Source organism: Pinus tabuliformis, chromosome 7 (assembly GCF_031772625.1).
Source record: "Pinus tabuliformis cultivar Carrire ecotype Pingquan chromosome 7, CPIR1, whole genome shotgun sequence".
NCBI classification, from domain to species: Eukaryota; Viridiplantae; Streptophyta; class Pinopsida; order Pinales; family Pinaceae; genus Pinus; species Pinus tabuliformis.
In genome coordinates this window covers 519,080,834-519,099,644 of record NC_142293.1, presented here as the reverse complement: position 1 = coordinate 519,099,644, position 18,811 = coordinate 519,080,834, and the positions used below count along the sequence as shown (strand labels likewise).

The following is an 18,811-nucleotide window of genomic DNA, read 5'->3' as shown; positions in this document are numbered from 1 at the left end:
ATCTAGACTCATATGAAAGTGAGGTCCATTGTGCGAAGTATAGAGGAGGTGCAAAGGAAGCTTTCTTCCTCTACACTCTACATAATGTCTCAATGTTATTGGTGTTCAAGCCACTTCATATCTATTTTAAATATAATAAAATGCCTCAAAAACATATTGCTTGGCATCCTTTGTTTTCATTAATAATATGTAGATCTATTTTAGATCATAAGAGGCGTACGCATGTCGTCTCTTATGCCACCCATATAAAACTTAGAATAATAAAAGTGCCAATTATTGAAAAAAAAATTATGTTTCTTCCATATTTAGGTATAACTAAAAGTTTCTATCTATTTTAGATCACATGAGGCTTGCGCATGTCGTCCACAATAGTGTGTAAAGTGGTCCTGAGAATAACTCGCAAAGAAATTATGTTATATTATGTTACTTCGAATGAAATCTTAGCGCTTCTAAAAAAATGCAACAAAAGAGTTTCTCATTAGGTTTCTCGCAACATTCCATTGAATTTAGAGAAAGTAAGGTTATGTTGATCGACAAAAATGACCTTTCAACATTTTAAGGGATACCACCTGGTCGGGAACTTAAAACAATTCATTTTCCATTGAAATGGTGATTCCAACTGGTTCAATTGGGTCTAGTTACCCTTTCTCTATCTCTACTAGCTTAAACTATGACTTTCACCTACCAATAGAGAAGAGACATTAGATTGACTCTTCTTGTTGATCAGGCAAGAAAATGATCCTTAAGTTGATTGTATGGCCCAGCTAAACCACTCTAAACATTGCCCATGTATGAGGGGACTTCTAGGATGTAAAAAGTAAAACTAAATGCAAAGTATAATCTAAGATGCATCTAATCCTAGACCTATCTTGATTGAAGGACGGATTATTCCTTCTCTCAATCAAGAGAAAGCTAAAAGGACAGGAAAAGAAACAAAAGTATTTTGAAATTGGAATAAGATAAAGGAAATAGATCACGGAAATAGTGCCAATATCTAATCCTTGTTCGATCAAATGTATACAAATAAATGCCCATTAAATAGTTAACAGACATCCAACTGCAAACATCTCCAATTCTTAATAAAACATATGCATAAGAAAAAAAATATTCATGTCGCAATATTGAAATAGTTCAAATACATGACATGTGGAAAGAAGGACATCTATAAGATTAAACTGTTAAATAGCTAGCAATTCAAGGAGATAATGGTATTTCCTTATACAAGTTCTAGTTTCAAAACTCATTTCTGATTAACCCTGCAAGATAGCTTGACTAGATTCTAAATGAGCATTTCAGTAAGCAGTCAATAGTAGTGTTGAAAAGCCACATACATACTCATACTCCATAAATGAATTTGAAATCTGAAGAATTTATTTCAATAATAGAGCAAGCAATAGTGTTGTACATTTGATTACAAAAATAAATCTTATTATAAAAATGAATCAATTACATAAAACATCAGAGAATTACAATAGTGCAGGTTCTCTATTGTCTCTAAATTGATTCTATGTCTGCACATATGGATTTGATCTCACTACAATAGTGAAAATGAGTCTCAACTCCTAGACAAACAGGTTGTAAGCTCTAGTATTACTCTGCCTCTTTTCTCTCGTATTCGAATCCTCCCTAAACTCAGCCCAGGTTATTTATACATGATTTAGAAATAAAAACAATTTCCCCAAATCTCTCCACAACAAATTTAATTATAGCATAGATGGCTTTAATTGGAATTCTAGCCAAAATGCAGATGAGCACAATGGAACGAATTGCTCAGTTTGGTTTGTGCAGATAAGGATGATCTCGCTTGTCTCCCACTTGTTTCGAACCGATAGGTGAAATTACATGCGAGGAACAACCGATTCAACAACTTTCTTTTATTACAATATCCCTTTACCATCTGGAGGAATTTCATTGGTGATAGACTGGATCTGTTTCAATACTGGCCTTAATTGGAAATCTTTGTTATAACAGAAAACAGAATTAGCCATGGTGTAAAACAAAATTTGTAAACAAACTCTAATTATGCCCAAAACCAATAGAAAAGTCAATGGCTTTTCAATTAATATAATAGTGGCTGGAGGATGATAAATGTGGCAAGCGCTTAGTGATATCGGAGGTAAGCCCATAGGAAATTTTTATAATTTGCGCAAACAAAAACCATCGATATTGGGAGGTTGCAATATGGAGTGGACACGATATCTTATTGAACTCCTTTTAAATAGTGTATTGGGTTTGGATATCGAAGGTGAGTGGATTATCAGAAGTCGAAAGTTGGAGGGGTATGATTATCAAAGGTCAGAGGGAGTGTTGTATTGAAGATTGGGGATTGGAGGTTATATTGCTATCGGAATATCGACGGAGTGCCATATCGGATTTTTTTAAATGTGTCTCGAAAGGAAATCTCTTATATGCATTACCTTCTATATGCGGGAGTGGAATGTGGGTACAAAAATATGTCAGAGATTTTGGTTTTATGAACCAAAGTTTGCATATTAAAGGGGCTTATATCGAAGATCTTTAATATTACAATATCCATGGATTCTAATGTGTAATGCAAAGAATTACAACCACTTTATTAAATGGATTCGAAACTATGGATAAATTTTTTATTAAGCCTCTTCATAATATAGTTCAAACTTTGATATCGGGGATTCTCAAAAGGATTCTTCCGATGTCAAAGTCTCGATGACTCAAAACTCAGATATTATATTTGATATATGCATTCTTTTTCAATAGGTCTTTCTCCGCTTTTATCAATAAGCCAAAAAGCCACTTTGTAATATAAGACTTGGTCTTGGTCTCGGGGGCTATTTTCATAATTAATCAAATTGATTAAAAATTAAAATAAAACTAATATTTACAAATAAAAGTTTATTATTTGCAAACAAATAAGTTTATAAAACAAAAGTAATGTACATTTTATACATTTAGTAGGCCAAGGCAGTGAAAATGTCCAATCTTCGTTTAGGCACCATTTGCAAACCAAACAACCAAATGAGATCAAATGAGTTTTGATAGGAAGACAAAAACAGATCAAACTCATTGAAGCAATCCAAACTCAGAAAATCAAAAAGTGACATGACCAAGATTCAATCAAAGGGTACCCATAATGAGAATTAAGTGAAAAATGGTGGGAGGGGGGGGGGGGGGGGGGGGGGGGGGGGGGGGTGGGTTGTGTTTTTACCACAACAGGTTAGCAAGCGACTAAATGTTGCACGATGAGGATGATGGTGTTCATGCCCAATTCTTTGCACAATGCTCTTATGAGCCTACTTTTTGGGTTCTTTTGATTAAAATTTATTTTTAGATTTTATTAGAAAATTTGAAGGTTTTCTACTACGTTAAATTTATTTGTATGTTCAAATATATAATTTAAGTTTCAAAAACATTGCCTAAGTTATCCTCATCATTCCCAAGAAAAACCAACAAATGTCGAGTTACTGCAAGTTGTTCCTTGTTTATTTGTAAGTGTTAGTCATCTAAACTAGCTCATCATGTTATTCCCAAGAAAAACTAACAAATGTTTAGACAATGTACTATGTTCTTCATTTATTTGTAAGTATTAGTCATCTAAACTAGTGCATCATGTTATTCCCCAAAAGAAAACAACAAATGTCAAGTTAATGTACGTTGTTCTTTGTTTATTTAGTATTTTTCATCTAAACTATCTTGACATATCCTCTCTAAACATGTTCCTAAATGTCACAGTTGAACTTGAAGTATAACTCTCGACATCTTGATAGATTAGCAGTCTTGATGACGATAACTTCTATCTGACCGACTTGATGTCACATGATCCGGCCAAAGAAATAATTCTCAGAGGGTTTATTTACGATTATCATGATGATGGTATTATACGTGTCATCCACAACGTTGCATAAAATGGTCTTGGGAATAAATCACAAAGAAAGTATGCTTCATTGTGTAGAAATTAATGTGTAGATTCAATATTGTTCATGAAATTTGCTAAATCACAAGACTTGAAGCTACTCTATTGATCTGTGGAAGTTAATTCACCATCTAAAACAAGAATCATAGACTTGCAAAAGGAAACATCACACATGCACAAAGATTTATCTAGGGGAAAGCAGCTTCTCAAAATCCCTTACTATCTAAATTGCATTAATCAAAGAATACAGAAGAAATGCAATGCTTTCTCAAGCTTGAGTGCACCCTCCAAGTGTATAATCTATCCCTTTTCCTGACTGTCTGACTTTGGCTGACACTTAGCCAATTTCAATCCTTCCCAATCTCTTATTTTCTTACGCTATTCCCTTTGGAAATTGCCCTTATTATTTAGGAATTTCACACCAAGGAATTTCACAATAGCCTTAGGTCAATATTTGATTGCATGCACAATCTGTACACAAGGGAATATGATACAACTGATAATACATTGCCTTAGAATCTCCATCTCAACTAGGTAACTCGAATTCTCTGCATGCAACAATTATTTTGGGTTGATTGATCAGTTAACTGGTTGATCACTCATTGTGGTTGAAGTTACACATCCACAACTTGACCTCCACTAGTTCTTCTGACAATTAGAACTAGTTAAAATGACAATAACTCAAATTCACTGAAATAGATTGCTAAAAATTAGCAATCAATCATGTAGAAATGAACTCAATTGTCTCCAACTCAAATTTACTGAGTTAATTGAGTGACAAGGGTTATGTCACCTCAGTTAACTACCTCCAAGTATTCTGCTAAAATAGAAATTTTAATTTTAATCTAGTTTGACCAAGGCAAAGTCAAAACTAGATTTCTTTGTTGTATTTTCAACACTCCCTCTCAGCAAAAAAGGGATTATCAGATACCCCAATCTTGCTTCTATGGAACTCGAATTTGGCTCTTGACAAAGCCTTTGTCAAAATATATCCATCTTGTTCCTCTATTGGAATGTACTACAACAACATAATTTGCCTCTCCACACAATCTCATAAATGGTGATATCGGATGTCGATATGTTTGGATCGATCATGAAATACTAGATTCTCAGAGAGTTTGATACAATTCTAATTGTCACAGTAAATCACAGTAGGATCCATATTTTGACCAAATAATCCAACAAGAATCTTTCTCATCTAGATAGTCTCACATGTCACTTGACTCGCAGCCATGTACTCTAGTTCTACTGAGCTGATTGCCACATATCTCTGCTTTCCGTTGTACCAAGAAACTGTTGCGGACCCAACACTGAAATGCCCTCCTAATGTACTCTTCCTATCTTATGGACTCCCCACCCAATCAACATCTGTGAAGCCTTGAAGCTTCACTCTCTCTGTCTGTCTGTACGAAAGAACAAACTAAGTAGTGCCTTCGAGGTGTCTCAACACATGCTTTGCTGCCTTCAAATACAGTTTGGTAGGCTTAACCATTGCTTGACTAAGTTGGTTAACTGCATAACACATGTTTGGTCATGTGTTCACTAAATACATAAGTGAACTCACAAGCTGCCTGTAAATGATAGCCTCCACTACTTCACCTAAAGTAGCATCATCTTTCCTCTAGTTTCCTGCTAGAGGAGTCTCCATGGCTTTGCACATGTACATGTCAAACCTACGAAGTATCTCATTAGCATACTTTCCCTGAGAGACAAATAATTCCCCATCACCTTGCCATACTTCCAATCCAAGGAAGTAGTGCATGAGGCCCATGTCCTTTATCTCAAACTCTCTTACAATGTTCTCCTTGCAAGATTTGATTAGACGTTCATCATCATCATCAACATATAACACAATATTCAATAATTTACCTTCTACCACGAGGTGATAAAGGTTTGCATCTGCTTCACTTTTGGAGAAGCCCAAACCGGTGAGATAGTTATCGATCTTGGTATACCAAGCACGGGGTGTTTTCTTGAGTCCATACAATGCTCACTTGAGTCTACACACATGTGAATCTTTGTCAAAGGTCTCAAACCCCTCTGGCTACTCAATATACACCTCCTCCTCAATAAATCCATTGAGGAATGTTGTCTTCACATCCATCTGGTGGATCTTCCACCCCATATGCGCTGATAGTGCTAGAATTTACTTGATGGATGAGTACCTTACTACTGGAGCAAAGGTATCCTCATAGTCAATTCCCTCCACCTAAGAGAACCCCTTGGCCACAAATTTGGCCTTGTGTTTCTCTATGCTCCCAATGTATGCTACATGCTTTACCTTGTAAATCCATCTCGAACTAGCCATTGATTTTTCTGTTGGTATTGGGACCACTTCCCAAACATTGTTTCTGACAATGGAATCATATTCCTCTACCATAGTATCAACCCCAGCTTCATCGAATGAGGATGGCTCTATCTCTACCAGCTCACTCATAAGATCCATGTATCGAGTGTACCGATCTGGTGACCTCCTCTGCCTACATTGTGATGTGGGTGCTCCCACATTCTCTTTAACATCCTGCAATACTTTTTCAGCTTCCTTGATTCGATTCCTTCCTTCTTTGGATGTTTCAGCTTGAGTGGATGTCTCCACTCTCTTCTCCTCTGCTTGTGGTTCCTACACAACTTCCTGAGGTTCTTCCTTTGGAGCCAAAAGCTCATGATCATGCTGCAACTGAAGCTCCCTCTCAATAGAACACCCCATTACGTTCTCCTCATCAAACTTCACATCCCTTCTGACCACTGTCATCTTGAGAGATGGAAAGTAAACACGATAATTGTGAGGTGTGTCTATGTACTCGAAAAATATGCCCAACTCTGTTGTTGGTTCTAGATTTTTCCTTGCTTCCTTGGAAACATCACAGTAAACTGATGATCCAAAGATCCTGAAGCGTAACACATCCAGTTTCTTCCCTAAAAACAATTCCTCTCGTGTACTCGTGCCAAGAATCCTGTGAAAACTCTTGTTATGTAAATAGACCGATGTGTTGCATGCTTCATCCCACAAGTGTAGAAGTAGGCTTTAGTCATGCAACATAACACTTGCTGCTCCTACAATACTTATGTTCTTCCTCTCAGCCACCCCATTCTATTGTGGGTTATGGGGTGTTGTCAATTCTTATCGAATGCCTTCCTTTGCACAAATTTTTTTAAACCCATTCGACACGTACTCACCACTGTTATCGCTCTTGAGAGCCTTCACTTTCCTACTAGTTTCTCTCTCAACAATTGCTTTAAACTCAACAAATTTGGAGAATGTCTAGTCTTTCTTTTGCATGAAGTAGATCCAACACTTTTGTGAGAAATCATCTACAAATATAACATAATACCTATGCTTGGCAGTGGAGGTTGTTGAGAAAGGTCCACAGACATCATAATGGATCCTTTCAAGGACTGCATGCGCCCTGTTGTCCTAATCATTGAAGGTGGATTTTTTGTACTTCCCCAACATACACCCTTTGCATGTATCCCGCTACTATATTGCTCCTTTGCGGATGCCTGTAGAAATTTGTTGCATGATCTTCAAAGCGCCATGATGCAAATGGCCAAGTCTTTTATGCCATAATTCGTCAGCATCTCGACTCTGCACCTTATCTACTTTTGTGCTCAATGTTGTGTATTCTTCCACATCTAATTTGTAGAGGTTTTTCACTCGAACCCTGATCTGCTTCACTTGTCCCGTGGTGATGTGTCTCGGGAAAGCCTTCCTTTTGTTGAATATCACATCATGGCCATGGTCTTCCAACACAACTATGGAAACTAGATTCTTTTTCAAACCTAGTACAAACATCACATCCTTGAGCTTGAGATGGGATCCAAACTCCCTCTGAAAATTAATTGTACTAATACCGATCACACTTCACCTTCCATCATCTGTCATCTCGATGTGCATTTGAAGATCCTTCTCCTCCAATTCAGCGAAAAATTCTTTGTTCCCGTCATGTGGAATGAGGCATCGCTCTCGAGATACCACACACTACCCATCATTGTGCTCGCCATGCATTCAATGAGGGTAAAATTAAGTTCAAATTGTGAAGCCAATGCTTCACCTATTGTTGCTCCTGCAGTATTCTTGCTTGCCTTCTGGTGTGGACACTTTGTTGCATAGTGCCTAAATTCATGATAGTGAAAGCACTTGATTCTGGAGAAGTCTTTCTCCTTTCCCCCTTGACTTGAATCTGCTTTGGGTTGGTGTTTCTTCCCCTTCCCTTTCTTTGCCTTTCTAGCCAAGGCACAGTTCTCGTCATCCTCACCCTCGGATGAGGTCTCGTCTCTAGTGTTCCGCCTTATTTCTTCTTGCACTAGATCGGACCATAATTGCTTCCAACTTGGTAGTTTCTCTCTACCATTTATCGAATCTTGATAGCTATGCCAGCTCTTGTGAAGGCCCAAAAGGGCTAGATCTACCAAGTCTTCTTCAGGGACAATCACATCGACCCCACCAAGTTCATCACGACATTGTGTAAACCTACTCAGGTACTGCGGAATTGTATCGCTATTTTGCATCTTAATACTTCGAATCTTTTCCTTGAGTTCCAGCTTCATGTGGTCACTATTGTTCTCGAACAATTCTATCATTGTTTTCCACATCGCGAAAAAAGTCTCTTTTCCATGGAGACTCAAGACAATATGATCTCAATCTCCCTCAAATATGATTCTCCTTGTTGTGGCCACATCTTTCTTCCACTTAGCAAGATTTTGGGCATCAGATGCTTGGGGTTTTGCTACATCTGTCTTGATGTATTCTATAAGCCCATTATCATCCAATATTGCCTCCATCATGTCCTTCCATGCAACAAAGTTTGAGGTGCCTTCCAAGGCATACTCGAGCCTGAGTCCATTGAAAACCATCTTCTCAATCCTGAAGAAAACTCACAACACTGATCTTCAAATTTGAATCTCCTACAATGAAAACTTCGAAATCTCTTCTCTATAGTGATTCCAGCTCTGATACCTTGTAGAAATTAATGTGTAGATTCAATATTGCTCATGAAATTTACTAAATCACAAGAATAGAAGCTACTCTACTGAACTACGAAAGTTAATTCACCATCTAAAACAAGATTCATAGACATGAAAAAGGAAACAACACATGCACATAGATTTATCTAGGGGAAAACAACTACTCAAAACCCCTTACTATCTATACTGCATTAATCAGAGAATGGAGAAGAAATACAGTGCTTGCTCAAGCCTGAGCGCACCCTGTAAGTGTATAGTCTATCCTTTTGCCTGACTAACTGACTTTGGCCAACACTTAGCCAATTTCAAGCCTTCCCAAGCTCCTATTTCCTTGTGTTGTTCCCTTGGGAAATTTCCCCTTTTTTAGGAATTTCACACCAAGGAATTGTGCAATAGCCTTAGGTCAATCTATGACTACATGCACCAACTGTACACATGGGAATATGCTACAACTGATTGTACACTACCATGGAATCTCCATCTCGACTGGGTAACTCAAATTTTCTGCATGAAACAATTATTTTGGGCTAATTAGTCGGTTAGTTGGTTTATCACTAAGTGTGGTTGAAGTTACACATCCACAACTTGACCTCCACTAGTTCTTCTGACAATTAGAACTAGTTAAACTAACAATAACTCAAATTAACTGAAACAGATTGCTACAAATTAGCAATCAATAATGTAGAATTGAACTCAAGTGTCTCCAACTTGAATTTACTGAGTTAACTGAGTGACAAGATCCATGTCACCTCAGTTAACTACATCCAAGTATTCTACTGAAATAGAAATTCGAATTTTAATCTAGTTTGACCAAGGCAAAGTCAAAACTAGATTTCCTTGTTGCATTTTCAACACATTGTGTTACTTCGAATGAAATCATAGTGCTTCTGAAGAAATGCAATAGAAGTGTTTCTCAAGAGATGTAATTGAGAGTTTGAAGAGCAACAAGCAAGTCACATAAAACAGATAACTCAAATTACAGATAAATAGACATGGAGATAAGGTTTGTTAAGGAGTGCGGAGGAAGCACAATGAAAGCTTCCTCCACACTCTACACAGTGAAGGCTTCCTCCTCTCCTCTGCCCTTTGCACAGTAAAAGCTTCATTTGCATATTTGTACAACCCTGCCCCCAAACACACAAATTCTTTGCACACACTTTCTATTGCACTTCCCGCACACCCTTTCTCTGCACAACAAAATAGTAGCAATTTGATATTCAATTAATATATAAAATATTCTTCTGCATATTTGCTCAACCCGCCGCCCCACTCCCCCAACCTCGCTTACGTAAGCGACCTAGAAACCTGTAAGTTCTGGCATCATTGGGCATAGTTGTAGCAGTGCCAGACATGACAATGTTAGAGCACATGACCACTCACAAAATTAACCTTTTAATGATTTTAAAATGATTTGTCAGGCACTGACAAATTCCGAAAATAAATTTTCCTCCACTAGTGGAATTATGTCACATCAAAGCTCGCTTAACCAATGTAAAATTATGAATAAGATTTCCAAAAATTAGAAAATTATTTTTGAATTTACGGAAAATTATTAGTATTCAACATTTTCTCTAAACTTTGGTTAAAGTTACAAAAACTTGGCGAAATAATCGAGGATCAATGGACTTTGACCATGAGATGAGTGCTATAGTCCTTTGCAAGGCAAGGACTAATAAACACTAGGGCCTCTCCGTATTGATTTCCAAATATGCATTGAATCAAGGGTTAGGTAGGTTCCCCATACTCTTTCTCTAGATGGCTTGTCCGTTATGTTACATACCAGGCTCTTACGAGGAAAATGGGTTCCATTTTTTAGCATCTTATCTTGTTCGATAGCAGTTGAGCAAGACATTTGAGAGTGTTATTTTGTGAGATTGATAGAAAAAGATTCTATACTAATCACTCAAGCCACAATGTCAAAATATAACTCCATAATAAATTTGCATTCCTTTGTATGCACATTTTTATAACTAAAATAAAAAGAAAAAAAATAAATCTTACCAAATTTTCTCTCGTTCTCCATTTCCCAAAATAAAATTGCTATTCATTTATATAAATAATGTGTTTATAAACTTAGTATTTTTTTTTGTTTATTTCAATTCTTTTATAAATTTAAACAAAATTAATAATTAATTTAATTTTAATGAAAAAATTATTTATATAATTTCAAATTTCAAAAATATAAATTATTAAAAATACAAATGAATAAAAAATGGCAACTTTAAACCTCACCCCTTCCTTCCATACCCTATCAAATCCTTGTCTGCTATTACAACGAGAAAACTTTATAATCCATAATTTTATTACAAAATTTGAAGCCCTAATTTATGCAGCCATAGATATTTTTTTTGGTAGGTAAGCACCCACAAGAGATTTGAATCAGTGACCTATCGCAAGGAATGCCTTAACAGTGCACCCATTCACCATCAATCCAAAGCACCATGTGCTATGCAACCATAAATAATAATTGGATATACCTCATTTGGAAGTTTTTATTAAAAGTGAAACATTAATTTTTTTGAATTTTTTACTTGGAAGCAATGACATTATAATTTATTATTTATTTTAAATGAATCATATTTTTTAAATGAAGTGTTCAATTGAGGCTTTTGTGATCCATACTATTAAACTAATAACCAATGAAATTAAATTATTTATATATTTATTAAATTAACAACCATTTAAATTAAATTAGTTAGAGGAATGGTCCATTATTATTTTAGATTATTTATATAAGGTCCCTAGTCCAATTTAGCCGTTGGCCTAGTTAGCTGTTGGAGGCTCTACTCAAGCTATTTATCATGCAAAGCTGGATTTGGTTCTTCAACTTGTCCTGACGATGAACCACACTAGTTGGTTCGAAACACGTAGACAAATGATAGATCTTGTGATTTACGCCGAAAAATCTCTGGTAACGGAAATGTTCAATTTTATTAGTTTGGTTTTGACTAAAAATATGACACTTATTTATATTAAGAATTTAATTTTTGTTATTTATATTTAAATTTATTTATTTATAAAGTGATTGATTGAGGTTTTATTATGGGTTGTTTAGTAACTTCAATTTCTATGAATTATTAAATTTTTATTTTTATTTTTTTAAATTTAAAAAAAAAAAAAAAAATTACGAGAGATTTTTCAGCGTAAATCACATGATATTTCATTTATTGATGCATTTTGAACCAACCAGTGTGGTTCATCATCAAGATAAGTTAAAGAATCATATCAAGCTTTGCATGTTAAATAGTCAGATCAGAACCTCCAACGACTATAATTCTCGACCAGGCAACGACTATATTGACCAACCGCTAAATTTGACTGGGGATGAGTTAGTTGGACCAGAAGCATAAAAATAAGTTAATTTAATATATTAAATTGGAAATTAGTTATATTAAGTCATCCCCTTTTATATATATATATAGATATTAAAATAAAGTAATTTTAAATGGTTATTAAGTTAATAGTTAGTTATAAAAGGTATTAACTATTTAATAAATATATATAAAAATATAAATATTAGAATAAGTGAAGAGTCACAAAGAATAAGATTATAATATTTTAAATATTCATATTAAATTACTTGTTTATCTAATTGTTAAATTAACCTAGAGAAATTTTTTTATCTATTTAATAAATTATCCAGATTTAATTAATTGTTTATACGAATATACCTAAAGGTTTTAACTACTTTATAAAATTATATATAATTATATATATATATATATATATATATATATATATATATATATATATAATAAATTAATTTTATTAAGATAATAGTTAGTTATAAAAGGTATTAATAGTTTAAAAATAATAATATTAGAATAAGTCAAGGGTTGGAAAGAATAAAAATATTTTAAATATTCAGATATAATTAATCGTATATCTAATTGTTAAATTAACTTATTATTATACAAGTAATTATATTTTGTATCAGTTAAAATTTTTAGCATAAGCCAAAACACGAGGGAGGGGGGAAGGGAAGAAAGCGATTAGGAAGAGAGTGCTGGGACCCAACAACTACTGATCTTCCAGCCATCCTTTCTATTGAGATTGCTCGGCCTCTTTTCAATCTCAAGGGCTTCCCTAAATCTCCGATGATGGAACTGCGAAACTCTAGTAATAACACTAGCCTCCTCAATACAAACATGATGTTTGGTTTGCTGCTAAAGCAGAAGACTTGGTTCTTCTATGTTTAAGGTTAGTTGCGTACTCACTAATCTTTTGATTAATGGAGCGACTAGTCTCACTAATATAGGGGGTCCCACAGGAACAAGGGATAATATATACCCCTTTCATATCCTTAGGGTCGATAGGATCCTTCACTGATCTGAGGGACTTACGAATGGTGTTAAGGGACCTAAAGGTCACAGGGACATTATGTATCCTAGAGAATTCTTGGCAGATTTGAGGAAAGCTTTATGACCCATGTATCTATTATAACCATTCTCAACAAAGACATCAAGGAGATGAGATTTTTCCTTCTCAAAACTCTTTTTATCTGAGATCCTTAGCACAAGAGTAGCAAGGGAATTGAGAACACCCATCTTCTGAGTCGGGAAATGGTGGGAACTAACATGAAGATACTGCTCCATAGGTGTTTTCTTTCGAAACACCTGGTGGGAGAGGGAACCATCACTATTCTTAGAAATAAGAATATCAAGGAAAGGGAGGCAACCATCGACTTTTTGTTTCTTAGTGAACTTAATGGCCGAGGATTGATTATTGAGATGATCAAAGAAGAGATCTAACTCCTCTTGGCCATGAGACCAGATGACATTGGTGTCATCTACATACCTTTTCCAAAGCTTGGGTAGGAGGCAGGCTAAGTTTAGAGCCTTGGATTCAAAATCTTCCATAAAAAGATTAGCAACGACAGGGGATAGGGGTGAGACCATGCCAACCCCACAAGTTTGCTCAAAGAACTCACCCTCAAAACTAGAAAAGGTGGAAGTGAGGAAGATTTCAACTAACCGAGTGGTGTCAGGATCTGTTAGGTGGTTGATTACCTCCATGGCCTCATTTATAGGTATGCAAGTGTACAGGAAAACTACATCAAAACTAACAAGAATGTCCCAGAGTCAAGTTTAATGTCCTTGATCTCATCAATAAAGGAAGCAGAGTCATTTACGAAGGACTCCATACAGCCAACTAAGGGCTTAAGTCGTACCTCCAATGGTCCTACCTACCTTCTTGCAAAGTTCCTTGCGTTAAGGCTTAAGCCCTTAGTTGGCCATACAGAGTCCTTCGTAAAAGACTCTGCTTCCTTTATTGATGAGCTCAAGGACATTAAGCTTGACTCTGGGGACATTCTTGTTAGTTTTGATGTAGTTTCCCTGTACACTTGCATCCCTATAAATGAGGCCATGGAGGTAATCAACCGCCTAACAGATCTTGACACCACTCGGTTAGTTGAGATCTGCCTCACTTCCACCTTTTTCAGTTTTGAGGGTGAGTTCTTTGAGCAAACCTGTGGGGTTGCCATGGGCTCACCCTTATCCCCTGTCATTGCTAATATTTTTATGGAAGATTTTGAATCCAAGGCTCTAAACTCAACCCACCTCCTGCCTAAGAATTGGAAAAGGTATGTAGATGACACCAATGTCATCTGGTTTCACGGCCAAGAGGAGTTAGATATCTTCTTCGATCATCTCAACAATCAATCCTCGGCCATTAAGTTCACTAAGGAACAAGAAGTCGATGGTTGCCTCCCTTTCCTTGATATTCTTATTTCTAAGAATAGTGATGGTTCCCTCTCCCACCAGGTGTTTCGAAAGAAAACACATATGGAGCAGTATCTTCATGCTAGTTCCCACCATTTCCCGACTCAGAAGATGGGTGTTCTCAAAAGCCTTGCTACTCGTGCCCTAAGGATCTCGGATAAAAAGATTTTTGAGAAGGAAAAATCCCATCTCCTTGATGTCTTTGTTGAGAATGGTTATAGTAGATACATGGGTCATAAAGCTTTCCTCAAAGCTGCCAAGAATTCTCTAACTAAAAGAGAAATTGAAGAAGCGGATTCCAGGTGTCCATCTTCCATTTATTTAGGGGGCCACTGATAAGATTGCAAGGATCCTTAAGATACATAATGTCCCCATGACCTTTAGGCCCCTTAACACCATTCGTAAGTCCCTCAGATCAGTGAAGGATCCTATCGACCTTAAGGATATGAAAGGGGTATATATTATCCCTTGTTCCTGTGGGACCCCCTGTATTGGTGAGACTGGTCGCTCCATTAATCAAAGGATTAGTGAGCATGCAGCTGACCTTAAGCATAGGAGAACCAAGTCTTCTGCTTTAGCAGAGCATGCAGAAAAAACCAAACATCATGTTTGTATTGAGGAGGCTAGTGTTATTGCTAGAGTTTCGTAGTTCCATCATCGGAAATTTAGGAAAGCCCTTGAGATTGAAAAGAGGCCGAGCAATCTCAATAGAGAGGATGTCTGGAAGATCAGTAGTTGCTGGGTCCCAAAGCTTTCTTCCTAGTCGCTTTCTTCCTTTCCCCCGTCCTTCGTTTTTTGGCTTATGCTAAAAAAATTAACTGATAGAAAATATAATTACTTGTATAATAAGAAGTTAATTTAACAATTAGATATACGATTAATTATATCTAAATATTTAAAATATTTTTATTCTTTCCAACCCTTGACTTATTCTAATATTATTATTTTTAAACTATTAATACCTTTTATAACTAACTATTATCTTAGTAAAATTAATTTATATATATATATATATATATATATATATATATAATTTTATCAAGTAATTAAAACCTTTAGGTACATTCATATAAACAATTAATTTAATATGAATATTTAAAATATTATAATTTTATTCTTTCCGACTCTTAACTTATTCTAATATATATATATATATATATAATAGTTAATACATTTTATAACTAGCTATTAACTTAATAATCATTTAAAATAATTAATATATATATATATATATATATATATATATATAAAAGGTGAAGTCATATGTCCCTCTGACTTAATATAACTAACTTCCAATTTAATATATTAAATTAACTTATTTTTATGCTCCTGGTCCAACTAACTGATCCCCAGTCAAATTTAGCCATTGGTCAATATAGCCGTTGCTTGGTTGAGAATTATAGCCGTTGGAGGTTTTGGTCTGACTATTTAACATGCAAAGTATGATCTGATTCTTCAATTGATCCCCGGTCAAATTTAGCCATTGGTCAATATAGTCGTTGCCTGGTTGAGAATTATAACCGTTGGAGGTTCTGGTCTGACTATTTAACATGCAAAGCTTGATCTGATTCTTCAACTTATCCTGACGATGAACCACACTGGTTGGTTCAAAACGTGTCGATAAATGAAATATCATGTGATTTACGCTGAAAAATCTCTCATAAACTTGATATGGATCACAGAAGCCTCAATTCAACAAAAATAATTATCATTTTTTTCTTAAATTATAAAATTTTCACCATATTTTCATTTCAAATGATTATTATTATATTAAAAATGTATTTTAATAAATTTAATTATAAACAATTATATATATTAATAAAAATGAAGCATACACAAAAATATATGTATGTTAATATAAAAATATTAATTAATCATATTTCTCAATTTTTGGTGATAGCGTTCAATAATACACTATTTTATTATTTTGTTTTATTTTTGTGATAAAATTTTTATCTTTATTATTTTTTAATTTAATTAAGTTATATTTAAACTAAACTACACGTGTAACCCTTATTTTATATTAATTTATAAAAAAAATTAATTATAAATTATTTTTTGATTTTTTTTTTTTAATTTTAAATTAAAAAAAAATTAACATATAAATAGATTAATGTTTATGTATTTGTATATTGGAATTGTATTATATTGATCTGTATATTTTAGGCCTGGTCACGTAGCCTGGAAGGAGTGCATACCCAATTGCAAGTTATGGTGGGCATAATGCTGGGCTTCACTACAGCCATCGCATGGTATTATGCATGGAACACAGTTATGATCAGACATTTATATTTTTTCAACAAAGTTAGAATATTCCTGCATCTGGCTTCATTTATTGCCTTGTTGAATCTATGAGTGTTGGATCTTGATTAGTTAAGGATTTTGGACAAATCCATTTTTCAACCTTGAAATATCATTGTGCTTTTTTATACACAAAACTAATATTTATTTGATTATTTTGTAAACATTTTAGATTGTGTAAGCTTAACAGCGCCAATGCCATGTGTTAAGACCATTAATTTCATTAATGATGATATTTAATAAAGAGCTAAATGCCACTCCCTTTATGCATATATGTTTCTTTTAGAATTGTATTTTGGTTTGTATTTTAAAATATTTAGAAATGATTTTTTCCACGAAGTGTTTTTTATTAATTTTAATTAAAATTTAGTAGAGATTTCTTGAGTTTAAGTTGTTTAATTTACAAAATTGGAGTGCCTCAAGGATTTTGAGGAATGTTGAATCTATTTATGTAATCAAAAATGTATTTTAAAAAATAAAAAATCACATTTTTTCTTGAAATTGTTTTACCAAATTCTAGTGAAAAAATCTATTTCATGTATAAGTTAGACTAGGCCTTTTAAAATTATGTGAAAAAATTCCATGTAAATGAAAGATTATGATGATTATATTTTAATATATTTTTAATAATATGATTTTTTTAATAAAAACAAAAATACAATATATTTAATCTCTTGATTTATATTTAGATATATTTTTTATAAGATAATTGTTAATGATGATAATTAATGTTTATTAAAATTGAAATGGTTTATCTCACTTTTAAAGGTAAGAGATTATTTGGAATTTTTTATTTGAAGGGAAGAGTTCTAAGATCATCATAGTTTTATGTGACAATTGTTTTTTAGATAGAATGTGAATATAAGTTGGACAATTTAAGAGAGAGCTTTTCATTTTCAACTCCCTTAGTGTTGTAAAAGTGACAAAGTTTTCCATCCCATGATGTTTTGGAAATTGCTAACATCCACTTTCACTATGAAGCCTATGATAATTTGTTTTCGTTTTAGCAATTTGATTCTCTAAATTGGGGTTGATCACCTCCTTATAATATTTTAGTTTCATTTTCCCCTTTAACTCAATATTATTTCATAATTTTCCCTTAAATTTTAATGTAATAATATTTTTAAAATCACCTTTATTTTGCAAAATAATCTCTTTCTTTCTGGTCCCTTAGAATGGGTGGAGTTTCCAACAACATTAATCCAGTACATAGTTTGTTTCCAAAATTTTGACAAAAATAATTAAAATTAAAAAATATATAAATTTATAACATTTTATATTAATATTTTTAAATAATATTACCCATAAAAGATTTCAATTAACAATCTTGGGTTATGAAATATTAGGTTAACCTTGATATTTAAATAAATTTAAATAATATTATTATTATTTTTTCAATGATTGATTTTAGTGTTAATCCTAATTTAATATGTTCTATATCTTTTGAACATATGAATTAGATTAAACCATTTATTTAAATAATATTATTATAATTTTTTCAATGATTGATTTTTGTGTTAATCCTAATTTAATATGTTCTATATCTTTTGAATATATGAATTAGATTAAACCAAAGATATATGAATTAGATTAAACCTAATTTTTAAAGGAAAAATTATTCAGGTAAAGTCACATCTACATTTATATGGTTGAAGTATTTAAAACCACCCAATATAGTTATTATTGAAAAAAAAAACTAATCAAAATATTTCATTAAATCATTAAAAAAAAAATCTCATTAAAACATACAATTAAATAATGTAAAAATACCAAAATTAAAGAGTTTCAATAGATAATAAAATATAACCTTTAATAATATTTATTTGTTTTGTCTGCCGCACAAATCACCACTTAATTAAAATCAAGTGAAGATGCAAGTATTTTTAAGGAACTGGAAAAAGTATGTTGCAAGTATTTATTAGGAAATGGAAGG

The 18,811-nt window shown here is 33.7% G+C and overlaps 1 protein-coding gene across 1 annotated transcript in view; it reads left to right on the top strand.

Moving 5' to 3' along the window:
• The window catches only part of LOC149248345 (lipid phosphate phosphatase epsilon 1, chloroplastic-like), a 215,121-nt gene extending 198,091 nt beyond the window's left edge, over positions 1-17,030 (top strand). The window contains exon 4 of the mRNA XM_089456031.1: positions 16,744-17,030. Coding sequence (XP_089312157.1) covers positions 16,744-16,932 — 189 coding nt within the window. The 3' untranslated portion in view covers positions 16,933-17,030. The remainder of the gene's footprint in view (positions 1-16,743) is intronic.
• Positions 17,031-18,811: the final 1,781 nt, after the last annotated feature.